This window comes from Saxophila tyrrhenica (genome assembly GCF_035928015.1).
Source record: "Saxophila tyrrhenica strain CCFEE 5935 chromosome Unknown scaffold_14, whole genome shotgun sequence".
Classification (NCBI taxonomy): Eukaryota; Fungi; Ascomycota; class Dothideomycetes; order Mycosphaerellales; family Extremaceae; genus Saxophila; species Saxophila tyrrhenica.
The window spans coordinates 323,192-347,261 of record NW_027041746.1 but is presented as its reverse complement, the minus strand read 5'-3'; the positions used below and the strand labels follow the sequence as shown (position 1 = coordinate 347,261).

The 24,070-nt window shown below is 56.0% G+C and overlaps 13 protein-coding genes across 13 annotated transcripts; 7 read left to right on the top strand and 6 right to left on the bottom strand.

The window, feature by feature from the left end:
• Positions 1 to 884: 884 nt before the first annotated feature.
• Positions 885 to 3,645, top strand: LTR77_008443 (uncharacterized protein; the record flags this gene model as incomplete). Its single annotated transcript, XM_064805675.1, has 3 exons — positions 885 to 1,189; positions 1,241 to 2,309; positions 2,377 to 3,645. The coding sequence occupies 3 exons, from the start codon at positions 885 to 887 to the stop codon at positions 3,643 to 3,645; spliced, it is 2,643 nt and encodes an 880-aa protein (XP_064656135.1).
• A 1,279-nt stretch (positions 3,646 to 4,924) lies between these two features.
• LTR77_008442 (uncharacterized protein) lies at positions 4,925 to 7,264 on the top strand (the record flags this gene model as incomplete). Its single annotated transcript, XM_064805674.1, has 8 exons — positions 4,925 to 5,162; positions 5,214 to 5,479; positions 5,606 to 5,965; positions 6,025 to 6,389; positions 6,444 to 6,576; positions 6,629 to 6,811; positions 6,886 to 6,993; positions 7,049 to 7,264. 8 exons carry the CDS (start codon positions 4,925 to 4,927, stop codon positions 7,262 to 7,264), a joined length of 1,869 nt encoding a protein of 622 aa, XP_064656134.1.
• A 332-nt stretch (positions 7,265 to 7,596) lies between these two features.
• LTR77_008441 (uncharacterized protein) lies at positions 7,597 to 9,261 on the top strand (the record flags this gene model as incomplete). The annotated part of the gene is made up of 2 exons (XM_064805673.1): positions 7,597 to 7,725; positions 7,774 to 9,261. The coding sequence occupies 2 exons, from the start codon at positions 7,597 to 7,599 to the stop codon at positions 9,259 to 9,261; spliced, it is 1,617 nt and encodes a 538-aa protein (XP_064656133.1).
• An 18-nt stretch (positions 9,262 to 9,279) lies between these two features.
• Positions 9,280 to 10,685, bottom strand: LTR77_008440 (uncharacterized protein; the record flags this gene model as incomplete). The annotated part of the gene is made up of 2 exons (XM_064805672.1): positions 9,280 to 10,551; positions 10,608 to 10,685. 2 exons carry the CDS (start codon positions 10,683 to 10,685, stop codon positions 9,280 to 9,282), a joined length of 1,350 nt encoding a protein of 449 aa, XP_064656132.1.
• An 888-nt stretch (positions 10,686 to 11,573) lies between these two features.
• On the top strand, positions 11,574 to 12,365 carry LTR77_008439 (uncharacterized protein; the record flags this gene model as incomplete). The annotated part of the gene is made up of 2 exons (XM_064805671.1): positions 11,574 to 12,011; positions 12,084 to 12,365. The coding sequence occupies 2 exons, from the start codon at positions 11,574 to 11,576 to the stop codon at positions 12,363 to 12,365; spliced, it is 720 nt and encodes a 239-aa protein (XP_064656131.1).
• Positions 12,366 to 12,457: 92 nt separating this feature from the next.
• LTR77_008438 (uncharacterized protein) lies at positions 12,458 to 13,432 on the bottom strand (the record flags this gene model as incomplete). Its single annotated transcript, XM_064805670.1, has 2 exons — positions 12,458 to 13,130; positions 13,194 to 13,432. The coding sequence occupies 2 exons, from the start codon at positions 13,430 to 13,432 to the stop codon at positions 12,458 to 12,460; spliced, it is 912 nt and encodes a 303-aa protein (XP_064656130.1).
• Positions 13,433 to 14,143: 711 nt separating this feature from the next.
• Positions 14,144 to 16,108, bottom strand: LTR77_008437 (uncharacterized protein; the record flags this gene model as incomplete). Its single annotated transcript, XM_064805669.1, has 2 exons — positions 14,144 to 14,969; positions 15,024 to 16,108. The coding sequence occupies 2 exons, from the start codon at positions 16,106 to 16,108 to the stop codon at positions 14,144 to 14,146; spliced, it is 1,911 nt and encodes a 636-aa protein (XP_064656129.1).
• Positions 16,109 to 16,340: 232 nt separating this feature from the next.
• RSM10 (mitochondrial 37S ribosomal protein rsm10) lies at positions 16,341 to 17,220 on the bottom strand (the record flags this gene model as incomplete). Its single annotated transcript, XM_064805668.1, has 2 exons — positions 16,341 to 17,114; positions 17,167 to 17,220. 2 exons carry the CDS (start codon positions 17,218 to 17,220, stop codon positions 16,341 to 16,343), a joined length of 828 nt encoding a protein of 275 aa, XP_064656128.1.
• A 269-nt stretch (positions 17,221 to 17,489) lies between these two features.
• Positions 17,490 to 18,659, top strand: PNP1 (Purine nucleoside phosphorylase; the record flags this gene model as incomplete). Its single annotated transcript, XM_064805667.1, has 3 exons — positions 17,490 to 17,703; positions 17,811 to 17,892; positions 17,996 to 18,659. The coding sequence occupies 3 exons, from the start codon at positions 17,490 to 17,492 to the stop codon at positions 18,657 to 18,659; spliced, it is 960 nt and encodes a 319-aa protein (XP_064656127.1).
• An 89-nt stretch (positions 18,660 to 18,748) lies between these two features.
• Positions 18,749 to 19,630, bottom strand: fcf2 (dTDP-fucopyranose mutase; the record flags this gene model as incomplete). Its single annotated transcript, XM_064805666.1, has 2 exons — positions 18,749 to 19,138; positions 19,343 to 19,630. The coding sequence occupies 2 exons, from the start codon at positions 19,628 to 19,630 to the stop codon at positions 18,749 to 18,751; spliced, it is 678 nt and encodes a 225-aa protein (XP_064656126.1).
• A 247-nt stretch (positions 19,631 to 19,877) lies between these two features.
• Positions 19,878 to 21,870, top strand: LTR77_008433 (uncharacterized protein; the record flags this gene model as incomplete). Its single annotated transcript, XM_064805665.1, has 2 exons — positions 19,878 to 20,027; positions 20,077 to 21,870. The coding sequence occupies 2 exons, from the start codon at positions 19,878 to 19,880 to the stop codon at positions 21,868 to 21,870; spliced, it is 1,944 nt and encodes a 647-aa protein (XP_064656125.1).
• A 167-nt stretch (positions 21,871 to 22,037) lies between these two features.
• LTR77_008432 (uncharacterized protein) lies at positions 22,038 to 22,919 on the bottom strand (the record flags this gene model as incomplete). Its single annotated transcript, XM_064805664.1, has 2 exons — positions 22,038 to 22,384; positions 22,487 to 22,919. The coding sequence occupies 2 exons, from the start codon at positions 22,917 to 22,919 to the stop codon at positions 22,038 to 22,040; spliced, it is 780 nt and encodes a 259-aa protein (XP_064656124.1).
• Positions 22,920 to 23,259: 340 nt separating this feature from the next.
• Positions 23,260 to 24,031, top strand: LTR77_008431 (uncharacterized protein; the record flags this gene model as incomplete). Its single annotated transcript, XM_064805663.1, has 2 exons — positions 23,260 to 23,448; positions 23,507 to 24,031. 2 exons carry the CDS (start codon positions 23,260 to 23,262, stop codon positions 24,029 to 24,031), a joined length of 714 nt encoding a protein of 237 aa, XP_064656123.1.
• Positions 24,032 to 24,070: the final 39 nt, after the last annotated feature.

Genomic DNA, 24,070 nt, shown 5'->3' with positions numbered 1-24,070 from the left:
CGTTGCTTCCTTTGGTTTGGTGTGACTGACACGAAAGATATGAGAAACTCCCTACTTATCCCTCATTTTATGCTACTCTCGACGTTGGATACTATCCAATTCATCATTTGCATACTATGCAACAATTCAGAGTCGTGTTAAACTCTCTGCGCCAGCACGTTATGGATAGTATGCAAATCCACACGGACCCAATGTCCGAAAGCCATTGCGCACTGGTCCGTGGGTTTGGGTGGCAAAAAAGAGAGTTGTCCTGTTGACTTGTCATGGGCCTCTCTTTTGATGTTTGACCGACTTCGAGGCCATGTAACGTTTTGTTCATGCGCTTGTCCAACCTTCCGCGCCAGCCGGTCGGCAGCAACAGATGCTCCCATGTTAATCCCCTGCGACGAAGGCAACGGTACCAGTTCACAATGGGGCTTCGCAAACTGCGCTTTTTTACGACAGCAGCATATCCTTTTCAACTCAATCACATTCAAGGCGTTGCGGACCTTGGAGCGGGGCAAGGTCAGGAGACATTTCATGTTCAGCCAATAAGCGGTGGAGTTCTTGGATATCATGCAGCCTTCTTGGCGCTTCTGCCTTGTTTGACAGCCTCGTTGCTTTTTACCATTGAGGTCGGTAGTCCCACCGCTTCACACATGGGCTCAACAGCAGTCTTGCCGCAAGTGCTGCGCCTCTTTGACTTTCGAAATCAATATTGAGTCCCGGAACGCACGGCAAGTTGCCTTGCCTCTGACTTGGGAAACAGTCATTCGCAGCTGTACAAGTACACATACCCTCCTTGATCAACCACAGCCCAGCTTGCACAAGATTATATTTGTGTTCCACGAAACTCGAGAGGTGTTGTGAGAGATTCGCCATCCATAGCCAAGGGGTGGCCTGCGATGGCCTATGTCTATCCGGCACAGTACCCGCCCCCTTCGTCCTTAGGATCTTACAGGACAACTCGACATCCTCCAGGAGGCGTTCATCTAAGGTCTCATCAGGCTGGTAGCGCTCAGCCTACTGCCGAAGCTCCTCACCATAACAAGAGGCCGTCTGCACCTTCGAAAGCCAGGCCTCGGGGACCAGGAAGATTGGCGTTCATGTTGTCCGACAAGGTCGAACAATGCCTGATTAGGTTCATGGGTTACACAGATGTGCCGTTCGATAAGATTGCACTTGCTGTGGAGCAGTCTAATGGCCCAAAGTAAGTCTCCTCACCACCGCAGAAGGCGCATTTTGCTAACGAAAGCATTAGGAAGAATTGGCTGAGGGAATGGTTCCGAGACGTTACGGGCACAAACAATCTGAATAGCAATCGACTGAAGAGTGTGCCTCAGCTTGCCGCTCTGCGGAACGAGGTGCAACACGCAGGCATCTCGGTTATGGCGCAGGTGGAAAGGCACATCAATGGCGGTGCCGGCGATACTGCACCGACGGACACCGACACATTTGAGCTAGAACCATTTAGTGGTGTGAACTTAGGGCCAATCGCAGCGCCATCAGACAAACTCGACGTCGCCCCTAGAGCCATACAAGTCGTGGAGGATGAGTGCCCGCAACCTGGATCCACCGTGCGTACACATGGTAACGACCATGGAGGTCACGAGGCGTCCAACCCCAATGCAAATTTTGTTATGGACACTACGACTGCAACCACCGGAGAAATCAATAGCGAGGCCAGCCAGCCCAAGTCGCCTTTTCTGGCGCGGCCTCAAAGAATCGCTTTCGCCGAAGACCAATTCATACCACCACCCTCGCGATCTACGGATACGGTCCTCCAGCAACGCGCATCGTGGCCATCCAAAAGACCTCGAACGGGTGATGCTAGTGACGAAGAGGACTGCTCGACAGACGATTACAACAAAAGGCGACGCCTGGTCAGAGCCATCAGTGTCACTGAAATCGCGCAGCATCTCGCCAACCTATGGAAAGACCCCGAACTTATCTGGCATTATGCAAGACGGTCTTCTGGATACGCAGAGACTTTCATGTCCTCCCGAGCCTCGACGTTCAGCGGACCACTGTCCTTTGCCGAGGTTGCGTTGTTGGAGTTCAGCAACTTGCATACGTCGGAGTATGAAGAGTGGTATCATACTGGTGGCGCATTCATGGACGAGGAAGTTGAAGACATGTTGCATGCTGCTCCTTTGGCCTGGACCGATCCTCCTGCTACGCATATCCTGATGTGCGCGAAACTGCTTGGGTGGGACGACGAATACACGGTCACAACGTTAAAGCAGAAGATTCCAGGAGACCCGGAGGAGGCCAGGATCTGGGTCAACAGGAAAGACAGGCATGATGTCTCACCTCTGCATTTAGCCACGGTATTTCTTCCTCTCCGCATTGCAAGGAAGCTGTAGAGTAAATGCTAACATTGAACTTTGACTACAGGCATTCGGACTTGTGGGCAGCATCGACTTGCTGGTCAACGCAAAAGCAAACCTCAGAGCCAGAACTGGCCGTGGGGCATCAGTATGCCAATTCGCCCGACATGCTCAAAGCCTTGCAGCAGAGGAGGCGAATTCTGGCCTCTATTGGCGCATCATTCACTGCAGGACCTGGTTACGACGGGGTCAGACTCCACGACTAAAGCCTTCTGAGGTCAAAGGCCTTCGGGCTAAGATCCTGGCTCGGCTGCCGGAAATATTTGAGACAATGGATGATCACGGTAATAGCGACGCTGGCCACGAGTATGGTGGCAGCGGACAGTCCTGCTTACCTGGCAGTAGCACCCAACGACCCGCTACTCACCCGACTGTGCCAGCACTTGACAGGTTTGCATGGAGGCATCACGATGGACTGGCCCAAGCCAACTTCGACGCTGGCGTCCCTACACGAATAACCAATTCACCGGCGTCGCTTCGCCGAGCAGTTGGGCCACATGGCAGCAACGGCAGCATCGTCGGTTTGGCCATCCAGGAGCCTCAGAGCCACAACCTAAGGAAGACGGCGACATCGAGTAACTTCCACCGGTCGCCGAGCGTGCCATCGATGCAGCAGGCAAGCTTGACACCTTTCAGCAACTTTGGCACGGTTACTCCGAGTCCTGGTTCTCGAAGACCGGTAGATCTGCCGTACCTGCAACAGACTGTCGCTCAGTCCACGCCGAATCTCGTTTCGTATGGCGGACCGCCCATACAACAGCCGGCTAACTTCCATGCTGGCCTGCCGAATGATCTCGCATTCGGTGCTGCTCCGAGTGGTTCTGGGTATCAGCCTCCGGCCGCTTTGACTAACAACACTGGGTACGGGATGCAGATGCCATCTCAGCAGGCATTCGTGCCTGGGGTCGGTCCCACAATCAACAATGGAACAAGACTTCCAGATGCTGGCTTCCTGCCGTTGTCCTTAGCTCCAGACACGATGCGCTGCACGGCGACAAATAACGGCCAAGTACAGCAATACCAGACATTCCCAGGTTGGCGACAAAACACTCATGGGACAGCAGGTCCAGTCGTTCATGGACCGCAGCCAGATTCTGCGCTCAGCCCAGACTTCGACGGCATGTCGGCGACTGACAGCATGCTAGGAGACTCGCAGCAGCAGTTATGGACGATGCCTTCGGCCACTCCTATCGGTGCATCGCCGCCCAGCCTGCGTACTCGTGGTCTTCAAGCTTACCATCCTGCTGGTCAGCCCCATTGGAGGAATTGTCCCTAACCGGCCCGTCAGCCAAGAGTAAGCAGTCCTGCAGTACCAAGATTACTCGATCTGACTCTGATGCTGCGAGATATCAACACTCACTGGTTTTCCAAATAGTGAATCCTTCTGCAACGGTTGTACAGCTTTTGGCGTTCGAGGTGTGTTCTAGATTCGACTGCAGCGCAGGGGTGGATAAAGTGCCTGAATCTTTGGCCGTGGATAGCCGTGCATGTTTGCGATTAGGGTACATTGCGCAACTTATTCCGAAAGATCTTGATCGGGTTCGCCATGTTCAATCCATGTATGTTGCAGGAGGACAGTGTTTCCTACTCACTCTTTAACGAACAGAACATCCGATACGTATTCAACGATATATCTACTGACTCTGCTTTGAATGAAACGGTCGGGGCGTTACTCTGAAGCAACAAGAATGTTGTTGTTCGAATAGCGGACAACGAGTCAGTACGAATAGAAGCGCCAATCGGGACGGAGACCACCGTGAACACTGTCCAAGCGTCGACAACTCCAGCCTTTACGGAGTAATGAACGACGACCTTCCTAATGCGGCCACTGCTGTACAGTCTGCGTCTCCAGACCGCCTCGGCTCCACCGCATCGATCCGACCCCAACACCAGATAGCGCCCTTGGCGTGGGAGAAACGACCACAAATCCCACGCCAGAGATGCGTGGAAGCATGCAAGGAAGGACTGGGGGGGTAGGGTCCAGCGGTTGACTGACGACTTACTGTTGGACACTCAGGCTCTCTTACTGACGACGCCCTGTTGCGCCAGCGTCGTACAGACGGCGGCGCCGGTATCGAGCAATCAAGGAGCCTCGTCTGCGCCATCGCTAACAGCCCATGGCGGGAGCTCTGCACACCTCAATGTTCTGTTATCAAACACCCATGCCCGCCAAGGGTACCGAAAGTGAGAAGCTGCCTTGGCTGCCATACAAGAGACTGCTTGGCCTGCAGTCGACGCAGCACGCGACGGGCTGGCTACAGGCTGGGCGTGCGACCAATGGACCTAGACAATGTCACGGTCCCCTCCTTTGGCGCCGTCGTAATCATCATGGGTACAGAATCCTATGCGGATCAATTGCCTGTGGCAGCCCTCGCCGAACAGCTAGCAGAGGTGTTGTTATATCAAGCTGATCGCGCACCGCAGGGCTCGAGTTTGAGACTATCCGTGTTGCTTTGCGGTCTTCTTGCTTGTCACTGCTAGGCGCGAGACCTCGACAAGCTTTGCGCTGCCTTGTTACTGATTGACTTTGCGCATCAGAGCACCAAGCTTCCGCCATGGCGATGGTTGGGATGGACAACGCGGGCGACATAGCTGCTGCGGAAGTCAAGGGTGCTGGACTGCCTACGCCTTCGCTCGAGAAACAGGTTGCGATAGAACACCAAAAGGAACCTTTTCCTGCGCCGTCTGCACGGTCTTCTTCGATTGACGACGATGAAGTTCGCAAACCTACGCAAGAGCAGTTGGACACTCTGAGGAGAGTTCCAGCTAAGATTCCTTGGATTGCCTTTACTGGTACTCCATCTACCAAATCTCGTCAGAAGATTGGATGCTAATGGATCGCAGTCGCGTTTGTCGAGCTATGCGAGCGTTTCGCCTACTATGGCACGACAGCAGTTATGATCAATTTCATTCAACAGCCGCTGCCGGACGGCTCAACCACGGGCAGCGACCCTCGCCCCAATGGCCAACCTGGTGCCCTCAACTACGGCCAGCGAGCATCCACCGGCGCCAGCTTGTTCAACCGCTTCTGGGCCTACTTCATCCCTCTCATCGGAGGCTACCTCGCAGACGCCAAATGGGGTCGTCTCAAGACCATCTATATCTCCATCGTAAGTGAAACCGGTAGAAGGGTACCTCTGGTCTTGGACATTGCCTCAAGACGAGTGGTGCCCTGACAGTACCTGCTCCACAATCCCGATGCCTTGAGACTTGCTGACCCTTATACCATTTTGTAGGGTGTTGCCATGGTCGGCCACGTCATTATCATCGTCGCTGCTATCCCATCTGTCATCAGCAACCCTGACGGCGCGCTTGCCTGCTTCTTCGTCGGTCTGCTTTTCTTCGCGACTGGTGTCGGTGGTTTCAAGCCCAACATCTCGCCGCTGTTCGCTGAGCAGCTGTCTGAGCGGGCAATGCATGTCATCACGTTGAAGAGCGGCGAGGAAGTCATTGTCGACCCTGCGCTCACGACTCAGCGCATGTTCATGTACTTCTACTTCTTCATCAACTGCGGCTCGATTGTTGGACAGGTCTCGATGGTGTACGCCGAGCGCTACGTTGGTTTCTGGCTGTCCTTCTTTCTGCCGACACTCATGGTACGTCTACGGGTTACTGTTTTCGTGGCGGCAGACCATTGCTGACTTCCGACTTACAGTTCATGTTCTGTCCCCTGATCCTGCTGGCCTTCCACAAGCGCTACAACCTCCGCGAACCCACCGACTCCGTCTTTGGAAAGTTTCTGCTGCTCACCAAGCACGCCTGCGCCGAAGGTGGCTACAAGCACATCGGCAAGGCCACCTTCTGGGAGCGTGTCAAGCCATCCGTTGTCTCAGTCAAGCCAAGCTGGATGACTTTCGACGACGCCTGGGTCGATGAGGTCGCACGTGGTGTCAAGGCTTGCTCTGTGTTCTTGTTCTACCCGCTCTGGTGGCTGGCGTACAACCAGATCGACAACAACTTGGTGTCTCAGGCTGCTACTATGTCGCTGCACGGTGTGCCGAATGACCTTTTGAATAACATGTACGTACACTGTCGTGCGGCGGACACTGCGACTATTGCTAATGTATACTGCAGGAACCCGCTCGGCATCATTATCATGATTCCAATCATTGACAACATTGTCTACCCGGCGATGCGCAAGGCCAAGATTCGATTCACGCCTCTGCGACGCATGTGCGCTTCCTTCTTTGTCGCTTGCTCAGCCATGGTCAGTAACTCATGATTGGCTCTCTGCGATACCTGCTGATCAGTTGCTGTAGATCTGGGCTGCCGTCATTCAGTACTACATTTACAACACCAGCCCTTGCGGCTACCATGTGGGTAGTGCAGACTGTGAGTACGTTAGCTCCATCAATGTCTGGGCCCAGACGGGATCGTACGTGCTTGTTGGCCTGTCTGAGATTCTGGGCTCGATTACCGGCTTGGAGTACGCCTACACGAAGGTAAGCACTCTCGCGGCCTCCGGGATCCTTCTGCTTTTGAGGCGTCGCTGACTGTCGGAATTTCTGTCTTGTAGGCACCAGCCAACATGCGTTCGCTCGTCTTCGGCTTGTACCAGTTCACCTCCGCCCTCTCGGCGGCCCTCGGTCAGGCCTTTGTCGGTTTGGCTGCCGACCCTCTGCTGGTGAGTCCTCGTCATCCCAACCCCCAGCCTCACCTTCATACTAACCCGTGTGTAGATCTGGAACTACGGCGCCGTCGCCATCATTGCCTTCTGCACTGGCATTGCATTCTACTTCATCTTTACTCGTCCGTGGGACAAGTACGAGGAAGAGATGAACATGCTCAAGGAATCTGAATATAAGGGCCACAACCTGGGAGGCAACTCAGAGAAGAAGGTCGAGGAGACGCCTGAGCAGCAGCAGCGGGCGCCGGCGAAGGAGATTCCGGTGTGAGGAAGGGTAGAAGTAACGTGAAGAAGAAGAAATACCATCGTTATGAGTATAGGGTTGGTCGAACCACGGTTCGTGTTTCTGTGTAGCAAATTATAAAGTTTTGGTATACACTAGAAACAAACTTCACGTCATTGATCTAAGAAGCCTGTGTGAGCTGCAGGTACCCGTAGGATTAATCGAAATAAAATCTTATTCCTCTATTTTCAAGTGATCATGACAGACGTTCGAACTCCGGAAGAATGATGTGCAAATACCAGCATTCGTTCATTTAGTCGTCGCTGTCAGACAAGAAATCAAATCCGGCCTCAATTCGCCACAACAGGGACAACCAAATGCTCCCCCCAAACCTTACAACCCCCCGCCAAGTCACCCTCTACTACGACTCCCTCTACGATCACCTCACATCTCCCTCGGGCGGCTACCACCCCTTCTTATACCCTTGGGCCGGCCTAGGCGCCTTCGTAAGCTCCAACTCCTCATCCGTACTACACCACTAACTCCACATACAGCTGGTCCTCGCCTACCTCCTCATCGACCACCGCCAATCCCGCTTCCTAACACGGCTCCGCTACCCCATCGCAGCCTTTCTCGTCGTCTTTCAAGCATGGTGTGTTCTGACGAACAAGGCACGCCATCCGGCGGCGGCTTTTGGGGTCGGGTTGTTGAGTGCGTGGGGCGTGGGGTGGGTCAGTACGTTGGTGGTTGTTAATGATTGTCAGAGGGAGTTTTGGCGGGTGGAGAGGCGGGAGGTGGGCGGTGGAAGGGTGCGGGCTGATGGGGATGTGAACGGGATGGCGACGGGGAAGGACGGGACTGAGGTGAATGGTTCGATTTCTGCGGACGCTGGGGATGAAGGCGGCGAGTCGACGACTACGACTACGACGACTCACGAGCTCTACTGCCAACACTACCCCTCGGCACCCTTCACCGCGCGCCTCGACTGGGTCGCCGACCTCTTCTGCTCCTTCCGCGGCGTCGGCTGGTCCTTCCAATCCTCCACCGTCCCACCCCTGCCCTCGCCTCCCTCCCTCTCCATCCCGCACTCGATCTCACACACGCCCCACCCATCGACCCTCACGACCTCCCGCACCGGCATCCGTCGCCTCCGCAACCGCTCTGACCTCCTGCGCCCCACGATCCGCAACCTCATCATCGGCTACCTCGCCCTCGACGCCATAAAAGTAGTAATGCACCACGACCCCTACTTCTGGGGCTACACCACCGCTCCCGCACCCACCTACCTTCCCCTCTCCATCCAGCACTCCGCGACCCTCACCCGCTCCTACCGCCTCCTCATCAGCCTGGCGGGGATCTACACCGCCCTCTGGGAAATCTTCCGCTTGGGACCCGCGTTCTTCTGTCTCTTGCTCGGGCCCAAATACCTTGGGATTAGAGGAGAGGCGTGGATGAACCCGGCGGATATGTACGGCGCCTTCTCCAACGTCCTGAACGATGGGTTGGCGGGCTGGTGGGGCGGGTGGTGGCATCAGGTGTTCCGGGTGGCGTTTGAGCAGCATTCGAAGTTCGTGCTGCGGCACTTGAACATAGAAGCGAAGAGTCAGAAGGGACGGTTAGTAGGCCTGTGCGTGGCGTTCTTCATGAGCGGGTGTTTGCACGCTTGTGGGAGTTATACGCAGTTGGGCGAGACGAGGCCGCTGATGGGGCCGATGCGGTTTTTCTTGCTGCAGGGGGTGGGGATTGTGTTGCAGACGGCGATGGTTGGGCAGTTAAAGAAGGCTGGCGTGGTGGAGAGGGTGCCGAGGGTTGCGAGGCAGGTGGCGAATTTCGTGTTTGTGCATGTGTGGCTGTATTATACCGCGCCTCTGCTGGTGGATGATTTCGCAAAGGGTGGGGTGTGGTTGTTTGAGCCGGTGGCGCTTTCGCCGTTGCGGGCGATGGGGTTGGGGGCGAAGGACGATCGGTTCTTCTGCTGGTGGGATGGAATAATATGGTGGCGGTCTGGGAGGACGTGGTGGGAAAGTGGCATTGCCATATAGAAGCGCTTATGCGTTGGGTTATGACCCTTTCTTCACGCTCCCGTTCGCCTTCGCCTTCTTTACCTCCAACCCTTTGGGAGCCTTAAGACCACCCAACACCAGCCCGCAGACTCCGACCATTCCGGCCCCGCCGATCATGTATGCCGTATCCCTCCCCGCCCACCAATACAGCGAGCAGAAGATCAGCGGTCCCAATGCTCGTCCAACCTGTCCAAAGCTCCGGTGGTTACCAAGTTTCTCCCCTCGCTCGTTGCTTCCGGCCTCGAAACTCGACAAGCTGTTCAATCCAGTGACCACCGTGCTGCTTGTTACTGCGAGGAGTGAAGCTGCGCCATAAAGTGCTCGTTCTGTCTCCAGGCGGGCCAAGATAAAGAAGGCGGCGGCGCAAGAAAGCACGCCTAGCTGTACCACTCGCAAAGGGTGCATTCGCCGTGTGACGCCGCCTTGCAGAATGCTGGCAACCAGTCCAATGAAGCCCAGAAGTCGACCAGACTGCTTCGAGCCATAGGAGAAAAGATCGTAAGTCATGAAGGGTAGTGAGAACTCCATGCCGCTGAAGAACAGGATGAAGCTGAAGTGGGTGAGGTTCAGCATCGCATGGGAGTTCGTCCGCTCGTGGCTTGCCGGCTCTGGCTTCTTCTCCTTCTCCGTAGACCCATTTGCCGTAACTCCACTTCCAGGATGCGTCTCGGGCAGTGCATAGTACAGATAGACCGTCTCCGTTACAATCAGCACCAGCGAAAACCCAGCCGCAGTCGCGAATGGGTTCGCGGCAACAGTCGTAACCTGCGACAGTGCGGCGCCCAGCGCTGGTCCAAACGTGAACGCAATGGAGAAGCATGCTCCCACCAGCGCCATGGTCTTGCCTCTCTCCTCGTTTGTGCTGATGTCCGTAGCAATAGCCAGCGCGAGCTGAATATTCCCCTCACTGAGCCCACCTATCACCCGACTCGCTAGAAACGTGCGAAAGTCCACCGCAGCGCACCACAGCGCCACCGAAGCAATATTGCCCATCATCGACCACAGCAGCGCCGTCCGTCGGCCATACTTGTCGGACAGCGTCCCAATCACAGGGGACGCAATGGCCTGGCATAGGGAGAACAGGGATCCCAGCGCTCCGCCTAGCAGGACGATGTCGTAGCGGTCGTTGATGGGTTTGGAGAAGCTGTTCTTGTAGGCGTTGAGGCCGAGGAGGATGCGGGAGAGGACGGTGTTGGAGGACTGGGTTTCGAGGTTGCGGTAGAACTCGAGGAGTTTGGGAAAGAGGGGGAGGATGAAGGTGAAGGATATCTAGATCATGTCAGTGCTGTGTTGCGCCCTGGATGTATGGTTTGAAGTGGGCATACTAGATCCAATAGCAACGATATGAACAGCACTCTAAGCACCTGCTTGCGCCTTGCTGGCGTTACTTCGCCTGTAGCCATGCTTCCGTCTGGTGTTGTTGCGGGAGAACGAGCGTGGAAGAAGGGATGTCGTACTGATATACTCCGTATCGACTCCAAAAGATCTCCTGGCCGAATAACAGTTGTCCAATACTAAGCTACTCCTCCTCGCCAGGGCGGAGCAACGGTCGATTCCAAACTATCGAGGCTCGCAAGATTCCTCGGTTTCGTTCATCACACGCGCGCTATTCGACGCGCCGTCCGTCGATCATCATCATCGTCGCTATTTCAGGAGGCGGGGTCGGCGCCGGCGGGGCGGGGCGGCGAGCTCGATCTTCCATCGTCCTTCCAATATCGACATCGCCTCATCTGGCACCAGTCACTCGACATATGAAATCCCTGGATGAACCGAGGTGGGAGCGCTGCTCCACACCAACAGACAAGGCGTATCGTACGTAAGATGCCGGTGCGAGGAGGTCCGCACCTGGACGGCGAGGTGGAAGAGACCCGGTACGAGAACGTCGCCGTCTTACTCCCACAACAGCTGAACGTGGTATGCCAGCCACACTGGCCACAAGAGAACAGACGCGGCGATTGCATTAGATGTGTCGGGCATTTCTGTGATTACTACATGTAGGATGCAGTCGGTGAGCAGAGCGCGCTCAGCGGCAAGTTGAGCGTGTCACCAACCCACCCACAGCATTTGCACAGCCGTCTGCCCTGAAATCCTATGCACCGATAACTCCGTAGCATACCTAGGGCAGACCTTCGTAATACGGCCGGGCTACGGTAGTACAAGAATTCCGTGCATCTCCCTTCACTTTGCTTCCCAAGAAATCGCTGCTTCTCCGTCCAAACAGGGACTTATACCCTCTGCTGCTGCTATCTCTTCTTTCCGCCCACCTTCATATAACCACCCTTACCACCAGCATGCCTCCGAAAACATCGATAGTCCTCTGCACTGGCGCCTGGCACAACGAAACCCACCTCCAGCCCTCCCTCCCTCTTCTCCAATCACTCAACTACACCCCCATCCCCTGCGCCCTCGCCTCCGCCAATCGACAAGGTGGCTGGGACGAAGATGTCAAAGCAATCGAAGCTTCAACCAGAAGCGAGCTCGGCAAAGGCAACACCGTTGCTTTGGTTCTGCACAGCGCCGCTGGACCGCCCGGTTGCGAGGCTGTGAATCGGATTCTCGCCACTCGGGATGGAAGTGAGCCGGGCAAGATCGTGAAGATGGTATTTGTAGCGTCTTTTGTAACGGACGAGGAGAGGGATGCTGTGGCTACCAACATGGCATCACGCGGGTACTTGCGATTCGGGACTGGGGAGGACAAGGGCGCTATATTCGCTGAGAAGGGTCACGAGGTGAGAAGTTATGCTTCCTGACTTGACTTGAGTTTTCATGTACTGAACGTGTCTGCCTTCGTCATGGCTCAGGCCATGCTCAACGACATGTCTCCCGAAGACGCGAAGCCGTATATCGTTGCTCTAGGCGGACAGGTGGCGGGTGTGAAGCTTGGTGTGACGGGTGAGAAGTGGAAGGAGGTGTCGGCGACTTATCTGCTATGCGAGCGAGATAACGTTGCACCGCCTGATGTGCAGGAAGGCGTGGCGAAGAATCATGTGATGGGACTGAGGAGGATCGATGCATCGCATGACCCGTTCATCTCACAGCCTGAGAAGTTCGCGAGGGTGGTTGACGAGATCTTGAAATCGTGAAAGCGAGCAGAGAAGAGAGAAGAGCATCAGCCTCTACACATCTACTGCTGAATCTACAGGTGCTGAACGCATAGACGAGGCCTCCATCACCATCACCGCGCCTTCTTCTCAAACAAATAATGACAAACCCCCCACTCCTCGCCCCCATTAAACGCAAACAACTCCGCGCACGCCAGATAGAATACCTGCCACCGATAATACCACCTCCACGCCTCCTTGGCCCCATACGTCGCCTCCAGCTCCGGCCACATCGCCTCCCGCTCCTTCGTCCCGCACATCCTCGCGAACCAGTCCTCGCACGTCTTCGCGTAGTGCGCCCCGCTGACCCACCACTGCTGCTCTAGACACAGATCGCGCTGGAAATACAATAGCAGATCCGCGCTCGGCATTGTCCCGCCGGTGAAGAAATGCGTCGTCATCCATCCGGACTCGAAATCGTAGGGCGTAGATTTGTGCGCGAAGTAGTGGATGAACAGCTTCCCGCCTGGTTTGAGTAAAGTGGCGACTTTAGCCATCAGCAGCTCGTAGTTCTTCATGTGCTCGAAGAGCTCGATGGACATGACGCGGTCGAAGGCTCCCTCGAGGGGCGTGGAGCGGAAGTCATAGGTGGCGATGTCGCCGGTCACGACGGTGAGGTTGGTGAAGCCTTTGCGGGCGGCGACGGAGTCGATGTGCTGTTTTTGCGTGCGCGAGTTGGAGAACGCTGTGATTTGCGAGGAGGGGAAGACTTCGGCGAGGTAGAGGGAGAGGGAGCCCCAGCCGCAGCTATACACATATCGATATCAGCGAAGAGTGGTGAGTAGGGATGAAGGAGAAGAAAAGACAAACCCAAGATCAAACACCCTCATCCCATCCGTCAACCCCGCCCTCTCAACATAACACTCCAACATCGCCCGCTCCGCCTGCGCCAACGTCTCCGTGCCCTTCGGATACAAACAGCACGAATACTTCATCCTTGGGCCGAGCATATTCGTCAGCACGCCGGTGCCGACTTCGTAGTGCTGCTCGTTCGCGGTCGCGGTCTCGACGGCGATAGGGCGCGAGCGGAGCAGAGAGACGTAGCGCATTTTGGTCTCGTAGGCTTGGTGCAGGGAGGTGGAGCTGATGAGGGAGAGGCGTTGGCGGAGTTGGGACCGGATGCCGCGGCGGAGGAGGGGGGTGGGGATGTAGCCGCTGTCGACTAGGGTTTCTATTATGGAGTCTGGGATATCTGTTAGTCTGGGCTTTTGGAGGGATGTTAGGGAAGGGTACCGTAATCCATCTTGATTTTCTGTTTTTGATATGTTGATTTGTAGTGGCGCTGGAGGACCGTTCGCGAGGTCTAACCACACAGGACGGTCTTTCGAACAGTTCCCCTCTTTATGTACAATACTCACAAGTACTACGTAGTAGAGATGATCCGACTTTGCAAAACCAAGGCATGAACCGGGGTGAATGAGGTAGAGTTCGGACCGCAGTTGAGAAAGTGCAGTCGAGACTATCAATTACGTCACTTCCCTTCGACTTTTCTTGAGAACGAGACGGCTGGCAGAAGACTATAAGAGGAAGATTGGGCAAGGGAGTCGTAGAGTAGAAGGCCAGTACAACTGTCTAATTAATCCACAGCACCACTGCCAAAAGAAAAGCCACATGTGGTTCGGAAGATTTCAACACAAGCTCAGCAAGATCGACAGGTACCAGCCCCACAACATGGTCCAGCTAGAACATAGCAAGGGATGACAGCGCGAGTGGCATAAGGACGATGTCGAACCTCAAGCTTCCAGCAGAACCTCCCGACCTCACTTGAAGCTATCCGGCGGCGGAGGCGGCAGACTCCCCAACGGCATCTGTGAGCTCGGAGGCAGATCGCTCCAGCCAGGCAACGAAAATGGCGGCGGCGATGGGATACTGGGTTGTCCAAAGCTCATCTGCGGGTCCTTGTTGATGCCGCTGGGCTCGGTGAATTCGGGGTCGACGGTGACTTGTGTTTCGTAGGTGGTGTGCTGTGGCGGTGATTCTGGTATCTGGGTCATCTCCTCGTCGGAGGAGTCGTTGCGGTTTGCTTGAAAGGCAGTTGTCGCTGCTTTTGTGGGCACGTTGTTCTTGGTGCCGAAGAACAAGCTGGGCTTTGCTGGCTGTTGAGCTGGTACAGCGAAGTGATGGGACTTGGTGCTTGCGGCCGTGGTTCGCTTCTTCGTGGTCTTGACGTCGGTGTCGATGTACTCGATGACGTTCCCACTACCCTGCCGCGGCTTCCAGTCAGCGATGGCTCGCTGGTACGCCGCCTCCAGCTCGTCGGCATAGTGTCTGTTCGTGAACCACTCATGCAGCAACGCTTGCTTGGCCGTCAGTCGTTGCGTTTCATCCACAGCCGCGCAGCCACGAACGAAGGACTTTGGCTTGCGGCCGACTGACTGCCACCATGTTGCTGTGTCCAGGACGTCCAGGTCGATGGCTTGCGAGAGCTGCGAGTAGTCCAAATCTTCGTCCATTGCGTTTGGTTGGTCGAGACATAGCATCTCGCCCGTCAGGAGAACGGCCGCTATGCAGCCGACCGACCAGATGTCAATGGCTTTGCTGTAGCCTTTGTCATGGAGGTCGCGCTTGAGCTGGCGGAGTACTTCGCTGTCGGAAGTAAGTCAGCATGGGTTCTGCTGCAGCTAAAGGGTGCATACTTACGGCGCAGTATACCCGATCGTCCCCACCACACTCTGCATCCGAAACACCGCCGACTTCTTCGCCACAGCTTTCGCATCACCAACAGTCCTCGCCTGCCCAAAGTCCGTAAGCACCACCCTCGCTCCATCCCTCCACGAAGTCATCAGGACATTCTCTGGTTTGATGTCTCGGTGCACGATGCCGTTATCATGTAGATACTCCACAGCCTTCAGAATCTGCCGCACTATGACTGCAGCTTGCGGCTCGCCTAGCACGCCTTTGAGGTCTGTATAAGACATGAGGTCGCCGCCTGTGATGAGTTCTTGGAAGATGTAGATGTTGTTGGGCGTGTATATGACTTTCTCAAGCGCGACGATGTTCGGGTGGTTGAGGTCTTTGAGCGTGCCGTACTCTCTTGTCAGCTCTGAGCGGCGTTTGTTCATGCGTCGTTCGAGGTCTGCCAGTCGAGCATCCCGTTCATCGTCGTCGAGCTTGAGGTCCTTCATAATCCGCGCTTCAGCTTCCGGGTTCACGAAGGGTACAGGTAGCACCTTGCAAGCGACCTGCCGCAGTGATTGTGCCTTGACTGCAACGAACACGCTAGCATTGCCTCCTACGCCCAGTCTGCGATTCGTCACTTCATAGTGCGGCCGCAGAAGCTCGAACTCCCTCCACTGCGTATCATTGAGACCGTCCGCTGTAGCAGCATACTCCTCCCTCGCCACAAACTCAACCGAAACCGCATCCGACAACTCTAGCACATCCCCATCATCAAGCAGCACGTCAGAATCCATGCTCGACACACGATGACTGCGATCTTCACCATCCATTCCCTGCCGGACAAGTCGCACTGGGTTCTTCGAGAGAACGCGAGCATACACCATGGGCGCCACTCTCGTGTCTTCGTGTAGCTCGTCGTACATGCCGCAGCGGATCTTGACATGGTGTTTCGAGATGCTTTGAGCCTTGATGTTGAACGAGTCCTCGACCTCTTCTCTGCCGATGTGATAGTCGTCGTTTGCTGATACCGTGAACGACATGACGCGGTCAAAGTCTCGATGCCGTAGGCGCAGATATGCGACTATGCGTTGATGTCGTGAAGCCATGTTTGTGTATTGCCTGTGAAGTGTATGTTGCTGCAGGTGTGAGGCGCCTTCAGACCTGAAAGGTGAGGTCGTCCTCCGCTTCACTCTAGACGGAAGGAACTCGCGGTCGCACCTGCCTTACATTGATCAACACCCGGAAAGTGGTCTAAGTCGGAAGGACCCATATTTGAACATTTGCCTGTACAGTATATCTACACCCACCCTCACCCTCCTCTATATAGCCCGGCTGCGATCACCCAAACACCCCCTCCTCACCGCCAACCCTCTCCGCCCTCCTCTCAGCCTCCCCCTCCCTCACCACCCTCGGCTGAATCCTCGTCCCAGCATGCGGCACATCCTGATTCCCACTCATAGGCGCCTCAGCCCCCCACTGCGCCTTAAAAGGCTGCTCCATCAACACCTCCTTCAACCTTCTCCACTGCCCCGCCTCATGCTCCCTCGCTCCCACAAGCGCCATCGTATCTCCCAGCCTCGCCTCAAGCCTCTTCCCTTCGGCCTCCATATCCTCCGCTACCTCCAGCCCGCTGTGCTCCCACACATTCGCCTTCATGCCGACACCATAGTACTGGTACTTCTTCAGGAACGCGAGCCAGATACTCACGACCTCCGGATGTCCATCCTGGATTTGGATGAGTCGACGCGCGGTGATGCGCTCGAAGTTCTCTTGGCTCTTCTTGTGCACGAAGACGGATCGGGGGACGGTCCAGCGTTCGGTAATCCTTGGTAAGGGCACGGGGCCGGAAGCGGGGAGGTTGAGGTAGTAGGCGGCTCGTAAAGCGAAATCGGTGAAGACTTCGAGGTTGCGGACGCTGTAGGAGCGGAGCTGGAGGTCGCAGGTGGGTGTGCCGGAGTGGGTGGGTTGGCGTCTGAGGGGGGCGAGGTAGGTTGCTTGGACGGCACGGGGGAGGCGGAGGGAGGCCAGCTCGTTCTCAATGTTTTCGGGGAGTGATTGGTGTTGAAGGGCGCGAGTTTGATGGGCGAGGGAGGCACTGGACGGGGGTGATATCTGGTGAATGCTGTTAGAGCACATTCATTAATGGATTGGAAAGCGTACATACTTTCAGCCGCTTAGCAGCGCATACAAGCGATCTCGCATACGACGGTGTCGCCATGATTGATGGTATACAAATCAATGATTTCGTTAGCATCGAGGTGGACTTGAAGCACACGATCCCCCATTCCCGAAGTTCACCCGTACCTCCTCCCCCGAACGCCGCACCCTCGCCAACAACATCACCTCTACCCGCCCACACGCCTCTCACAACCTACAACCGCATTCTCCACCCTCTATCGTCCAATGCTAGATCTCCTCCACCACTGCGCCTCAATCTACCACTCTCTAACCCACCTCTCGCACACCCTGTCCCTCGCCCACGACGAAATGACCACCCCCTCCCTGCACCCGTCCGCAGTCTTCAACCAGTGCGTCGAGACCGTCGAGTACCTCAAGATCAAAGTGCCCGAAGCGCTGGTACGGCCGCGGGTGGCTGTGGTGTGTGGGAGTGGGCTTGGCGGGTTGGTGGGGTGTTTGGATGAGGGGGGTTTGAGGTGGGAGGGGAAGTATGAGGAACTGCCGAATTGGCCGTTGAGTACTGGTATGTATGGAACTATTCATGGAGATGAAAGAGGTGGTGTGAAGAGAAAGAGAAGGGGATGAGTGTTGGTGACGAGGACAGCATGTTGACATGTGATTTTGGTGTAGTACCTGGCCACGAAGGCAAGCTCATCTTCGGCACGATGGGTCGCCAACAAGTCCCAGTAGTCCTACTTGTCGGCCGAGCCCAGTCAGTCTCTCCCTCGCCCCTAGCTATACACCTTTACATAGCCATCTTCAATCCCATGATCTCCTCGCCCAATTTCCAGCAGTTTTTCTGACTCCTTTTTCAGTTTCTACGAAGGCCACGAAATGTCGACTGTCACATATGCTACCCGCGTCTGCCGGCTACTCGGCGTCCAAACTATGATCCTCACCAACGCCGCCGGCGGTCTCAACCCCGATTACGCTGTGGGAGACATCGTCTGCCTGAACGACCACCTGAACCTCGCTGGCTTAGTCGGATTCCACCCACTGCGAGGCCCGAATGCTGAGGACTTCGGGACACGCTTCCCGCCTCTCAGCGATGCGTACGACATCTCGCTCCGGCAGCTCGCACACAAGTCATGGCGGGACCTGAGAGCAGACGCGCCGAGTCGAAGACGGATGCACGAGGGAGTATATGCGTTCGTGGCGGGCCCAAGCTATGAGACACGCGCCGAATGTCGGATGCTAAGGAGTTTCGGAGCGGACGTGGTGGGAATGTCGACAGTACCAGAGATCATCGTCGCCAGACACTCAGACATGCGGGTGCTGGCGTTCAGCTTGGTGACGAACAATGCTGTGCTGGAGCCCACAGTGAGAGCAGACGAGCCAGAGCTGCAAGGCATGAGTCGAGACGAGCTGGATGCGTATCTCAGCAAAGGTCGTGCGAACCATGAGGAGGTGCTCGAGTCCGGACGGCAGGCGGCTGTGGATATGCAGGGATTGGTGCTGCGCATCGTCTCTGAGCTGTGAGCGAGTTGGCTCGTCCTTCTTCCAGCAAGCTAAGGCATAGCGTAGGTATTTGGGTATCATCAAGAATCCTATGCGGAAAAAAGTGTTCTTCACTTCCCAGCTTTCTTCACTCCGCCCCGCCTCTTCTCCTTGAGTGCGTTGTAGTACGCCTTCTTGCCACTCGTCTTCTTGGTCTGCAGCTCCCCATACTTCCTCTTGAACCGCCCTGTCTCCTGCTCACCAGCCAGCACTTCCTCAACAAAGGTCTTCTTGCGCTGCTTGTTCTCGATGCGGCCGGAGAAGAACTCAGTCGGGCCTTCGACTATCGTACCGACCTGACTGTACTCCGGTGGCTTCATCTTGCCGCCATCCTTCTTGTAGTGGCGGTGTGGGTCGAGGACGCCTCGCATCTTGATGAGCTGAAGATCTCGCTTGAGCTCAGGGGTGAGATTCGTGGCGGGCATGTCGAACCAGTTGCCGCCGGCGGTAGCTTTCTTTTGCTGAACAAGGAGTCAGTTTTGAGCTCAAAGGTTGTGGTCAAGACTAATCGGGAGTGAAGCGTAGATGCTCAGAGTAACTATGATATGTATAGGCTCTCATAGATGCAGAAAGGCTAACCAAGACGGCGCCCGGCTCCGCTCAAGGAGATATGGGTTGAGATTTCCTCATTGCAAAAACACAATATGAGGAAGGATATAGCTTACCTCTGCCTTCTGCTGCTTGACCAACTGAGGGTTCTCGACCTTGCGCAACCCAGTCGACGTATGCTTTGGCGTCTCGTTCAGCGTCGCTAGTTCGGTGGTCCGGGCCAAGTAGTCTTTGTCAAGCTTCGGCAGGCGGTGCTGGCCTTTTTCGTCCAGCTTCATCACATCTTGAGGATTCGCCCTCTTCGCTTTGATCCGTTCTGTCGCGCGCGCGAGGAGCGACTCGATCTGCTCGTCCGTGAGATCATCGTCCCCCGCCCTTTCCGGCATATCTGAAGGCGCTGACATTGTGAGTGCGTCCATGTTCAGATTTGGAAGAGGTTAAAGATTGGAGAGAAGCGTTTTAGATTTGTGCGGGCAATAGTTTTGCCGAGGCCGTTCACTGCCAGATGTGGCAGTTGCTTTTGGCGAGACTTTCATGTGATGATCATCCTTCCATACCTCACACTCCCCTGTACATGTTTCTAGATGTGTTGAGCAGACCGGCTCTTCCGACTCTCCTTTCAGTGTTTTCAGTCTTCCTTCAACCGCGACAATGCCTCGCGCCTCCCGCTCAGACGTCTCCTACGCTAAGACTGACCTTTCGTATCCCATCTTTGCTGCGGACTTCGACCCCTACAATCGTGGATATCTAGTCGTTGGTGGAGGTGGTGGCGAGAGCAGTACTGGTGTCCCTAATCAAATTGTAAGTCTTCCATCCTGTCCATACTCACGGGTACCTGACACGACCACAGTCGGTCCTGGATGTCTCCAACCGCGCGCAAATCACCACCGCCGCCGAGATCGATCTCTCTCACGATGAAGACTCTGTACAGTCTCTCGGCAACCTCGCGACCAAAGACGGCCTGATCGTGCTCGCCGGTGTCAATGCTTCTGAGAAAGACCAAGCTGCCGGCAAGAATGAGCACTTTCGTTCGTTCGAGATTAAATACCCCCCTCGGAAGAGACAGAAGACCTATGCGGATGCGGAGAAGGAAGTCAAGGGACAGTCGAAGGCACTGGGCAAGCGCTCGCTCTTCAAACCCACCGGGCCAAAGAATGAGGCATACCAGCGGATACTGCGACTTTCCCCCAGCCAGCGACGCGAATCTGGCAGCAAGAGGATTGGTGCTGTAGCGACTTCGTTGGCGAAGGAGTCACAGATCGTCGTCTTCAATGCTACGAGCGCGATACCTACGCAGGAGGACATTCTTACGAGCATCGACCTTCCTGAACGAGCGGAAGCGAACGATCTGGATAGTATGGAGCCGGCAGAAGCTGTGTTTAGCATTGCATACTGTACAGACTACCATCTCTACGAACAGACCTTCAACTACAATTTCAGCACGAAGAAAACGGAGAAGACACCTAAAGGCCCACGAAGAGTAGTCGCCACACCTGACTCCTCCGAGATCAAAGCTCGCTCAAAGTTCCGTTGCCTGCGATTCCTCAACTCGGAGAATGTCATCGCCCTCCTCAACCTGCCGAACAAGAGCGGCGCCGAGCTACGGGTCTTCCACCTCTACCCCACGGGCCCAGCAATGCTCATGCAAACCAAGAAGCTCCCCTCACGTATTAAGCAGGCGTCTTCTATGGATGTCTGTGCTCTGGATACCGACAGTAACGGCAATCAGCAGTTCGTCCTCGCCATCGCCGGTGCAGACATCAGCATCGAAGTCTACACCACCAACTTCCAAGCCGCTACATCCACTTTCACGCCCTTCACCTCGTACATGACCATGCGGGATGTCCATCCCCAGCAGATGACGAAGATCTGCTTCTCGCCGTTTCACTCGCCGGCTCGCGCTTCAGATTCCAACGGCACGGAGCCAGCTACGCAATACATTCGCCTCGCCTCCGTCAGCTACGGCAGAACAGTCGTCGTGGATACTCTGCCCCTCACTCCACTTGATTCAACGAACACGAAATCACGCTACGTGCTCGAACATCCTTCAAACGCGAAATGGATGAAGATCGCCTACGTCTCCGTCTTCTCAATGATCGTCCTCGTCACCGCCTTCCTGCTCCAAGCTTTCGGCGCCGGTTTCACCAACGACCAAGCAGTCGGTCCTTTCGGCTTCCTGCCCGCGAACGTGCGGAGCTTTCTCGACGAACCAGCGGCAGCAGCGTACGGCAAGACGAGGGTGGAAGTGGCCACGAGTGCAGTCAAAGCCGCACCAACAGCCGTCGGCCGCCTACAAGCCCGCCTCTCAAAACACTCCATCACCCCCTCCTCCGCCCCATCCTCCGGCGCAGCCGATGGCGAAGGCGAGAAGCAAAAAGCCGTCGTTATGAGCGCCGCGCCGGAGCAAATGGGCGGCGTGACCGTGGACATCCACCCGGACCGCGAGGCCTACAAGCAGAAAGACCCTAAAGCGCGACACTGGCATGAATTGAGCGAGGAGCAGAAGGGGAGGTGGAAGGAGAGGCTGATGCGGGCGGGGGAGTGGGCGGAGGCGGAGGGGGAGAAGGTGTTGTTGGGGGTGTTGTTTAGCGAGTATGCTGGCTTGGTTGGCGAGGGGGCGGCGGGGATGATGAGGGAGCTATGATTGTGAGGGTGGGGGTTGATGAGGCTGTGTTTGTATTGATCCCGTGTACCTAGATGGCTTTGCCGTTTACTGATGCGATTATGCAGCTGATGCCATCTCCGTGCCCTTCCTTCCACTCCACCCGCTGATGCGCCTGCGCCATCGCTGCCCATCTCCCTTCCTCCACTCTACTCCACCTCAGTGCAATAAACGCCTTTACCAAAGTACCTCCCCTTCCTCTTCTCCCGCATCAGCTCCCGCTTCCGCTCCAGCTCCGTCTCACACGCCTGCCGCTTTTCCAGCGCCCTGCGCTCCCTCCGCTCAAACTTCCGCGCTTTGGCCTCGAGGGCGCCGCCCCTTCTCCCGGACCGGAAGTGCTCTCGAGGGTGCATGAGGTGGGATATTGCGGAGACGCAGCTCTCGCGGGCTCGGAGAAGGAGGCTGGGTTTGGGCGCGGGGGGCGGCAGGGTGGCCTTCGGGCTGGGCTGGGGAGGCGATGGGGCGGGTCTTGGCGGCGTATGCGCTGGCTGCTGGACTAGGGGCCAGAGAGGGTTAGCAGGTGTTCTCGAAGATCAAGAAGGGTTGGAAAGGTCTCAGCGCGGCACTTGTGCTGTTTTGCTGTCTCGGAGAAGCTTACCTTGCTCAGACTCCGGCTCAGGTGCCCACGGGATACCTGCTGCTGGTGGAAGCCCCCGGTCCTCGCCGACCGGACCGAAGACGTCGTCCCCAGCGATCGCAACGGTCCATGGTGGGTTTATCAGCGTCTGTACTGACGCGTCATCGTCGCTGATCTCGGAGAGCCAGGCAAGAACATCGCGCGGCTGGGCTTGTTCGACGGGCTGGGCTTGCTGGACGGTTCTCAGGGCCGGAAAGACTGGTGGACGCGGGAGAGGCCTGGTGTACCGGAAAACTCCTCCCTTTCGATGCCGTATTATGGTTTTCGGCGGTGGTGTGAGGCGGTTCTTCGGGCCACGCTTCTTGGGCTTGCGTTTCGGGGGTGCTGCTTTCGACCCTCGAGGTCCTTCGACGGCGGCTGGTAGGGGCTTTGTGCCGGCTGTGAAGACTCGCATGTTGGCTGCGCCGCGGGAAGTCCCTGGCGGCGGAGCTCCTGAGGTCAGTGGCATGAGTTAGCGAGGATGGTCTTGGAGTGATAGGCGACTGCACGGTGGCGGCAATGGCGTGGTGTGCAATGGTTGTTGGATGGCAATGAGGAAGAGTGAGCGTCAATGGTAAGGGCTTGATGAAGTGAGGTTGGAGTAAGCGTAGGCCACCGCTTGAGAAGACCTCACTTCATCTCTTCTCATCTGACCTCACCCTATACCATCTCGTTCATCGAGTCCATCTCGCATCTGCAACACCAGCACTGTCTTATCGACTTGCTTCCACTGCGAACGACCAGTGTGCTCTTCCATGTTGGACGCCATGTCCTCGCCTCCTGCGAAACGACACCTCCCCAATCCAGCAGCTCTACAACCATCAGACGGGACAGAAGTGATCCCCAACCTTCCAAAATCATACGATGAGTATCAGACGGCCATAGGGAAGGCCACCATTAAGCCGCATTGGAAGTGTCTACGTTTCAGCGGATTTCTTTACCGAGTCAGTCTTCCAGGCACCCGGCCGCTAAGCTATACTTGCTCACATACTACATAACCAGGCTATCGACAAGTCCTGCATCCAACGTGGATCAAGCTTGGGCAGAGACCAGTTGCGAGCTGTGTTGAACAACCCACAGTATACGCACTATTGGGTTCAGGGTGACCGCGAAAGTTCTCTGGATAAGCTGGCCTGTCCAACTTCACGAGCCGAAGTCGTGCGAGTCCTTGAAGAGGCGTGCCGACAGTGCGAAGGAGTTGAGAAGGAGGGTCTCGATGCCTGTATTCAAATGCACAGAGACATAATTGCGGCTATCCGCGCCGAGGACGAAGCCGAGGCTGCGGCCGAAGTCGAGGCCAAAATCAAGGCAGAGTCGAAGACCAAAGTTGAGACGGACGTCAAGGTCGAAGGCAACGTGAAGGACGAGCCCGAGATCAAGGCCGAACCGGACGCTGTGGGCTTCGTGCCAGGACCAACTATCGACATCATCAGCGAGTGGCCTGGACGAGGAGGCACGCTGGATGGCGATGAGCGGGACAAAGTCGAGGCCGCCACCGAAGGCACCGTGAAGCTGGAGCCAGAGTAAGGCATATCTGCCATCTCGAAGCCAGACGTGTCAGGGCAG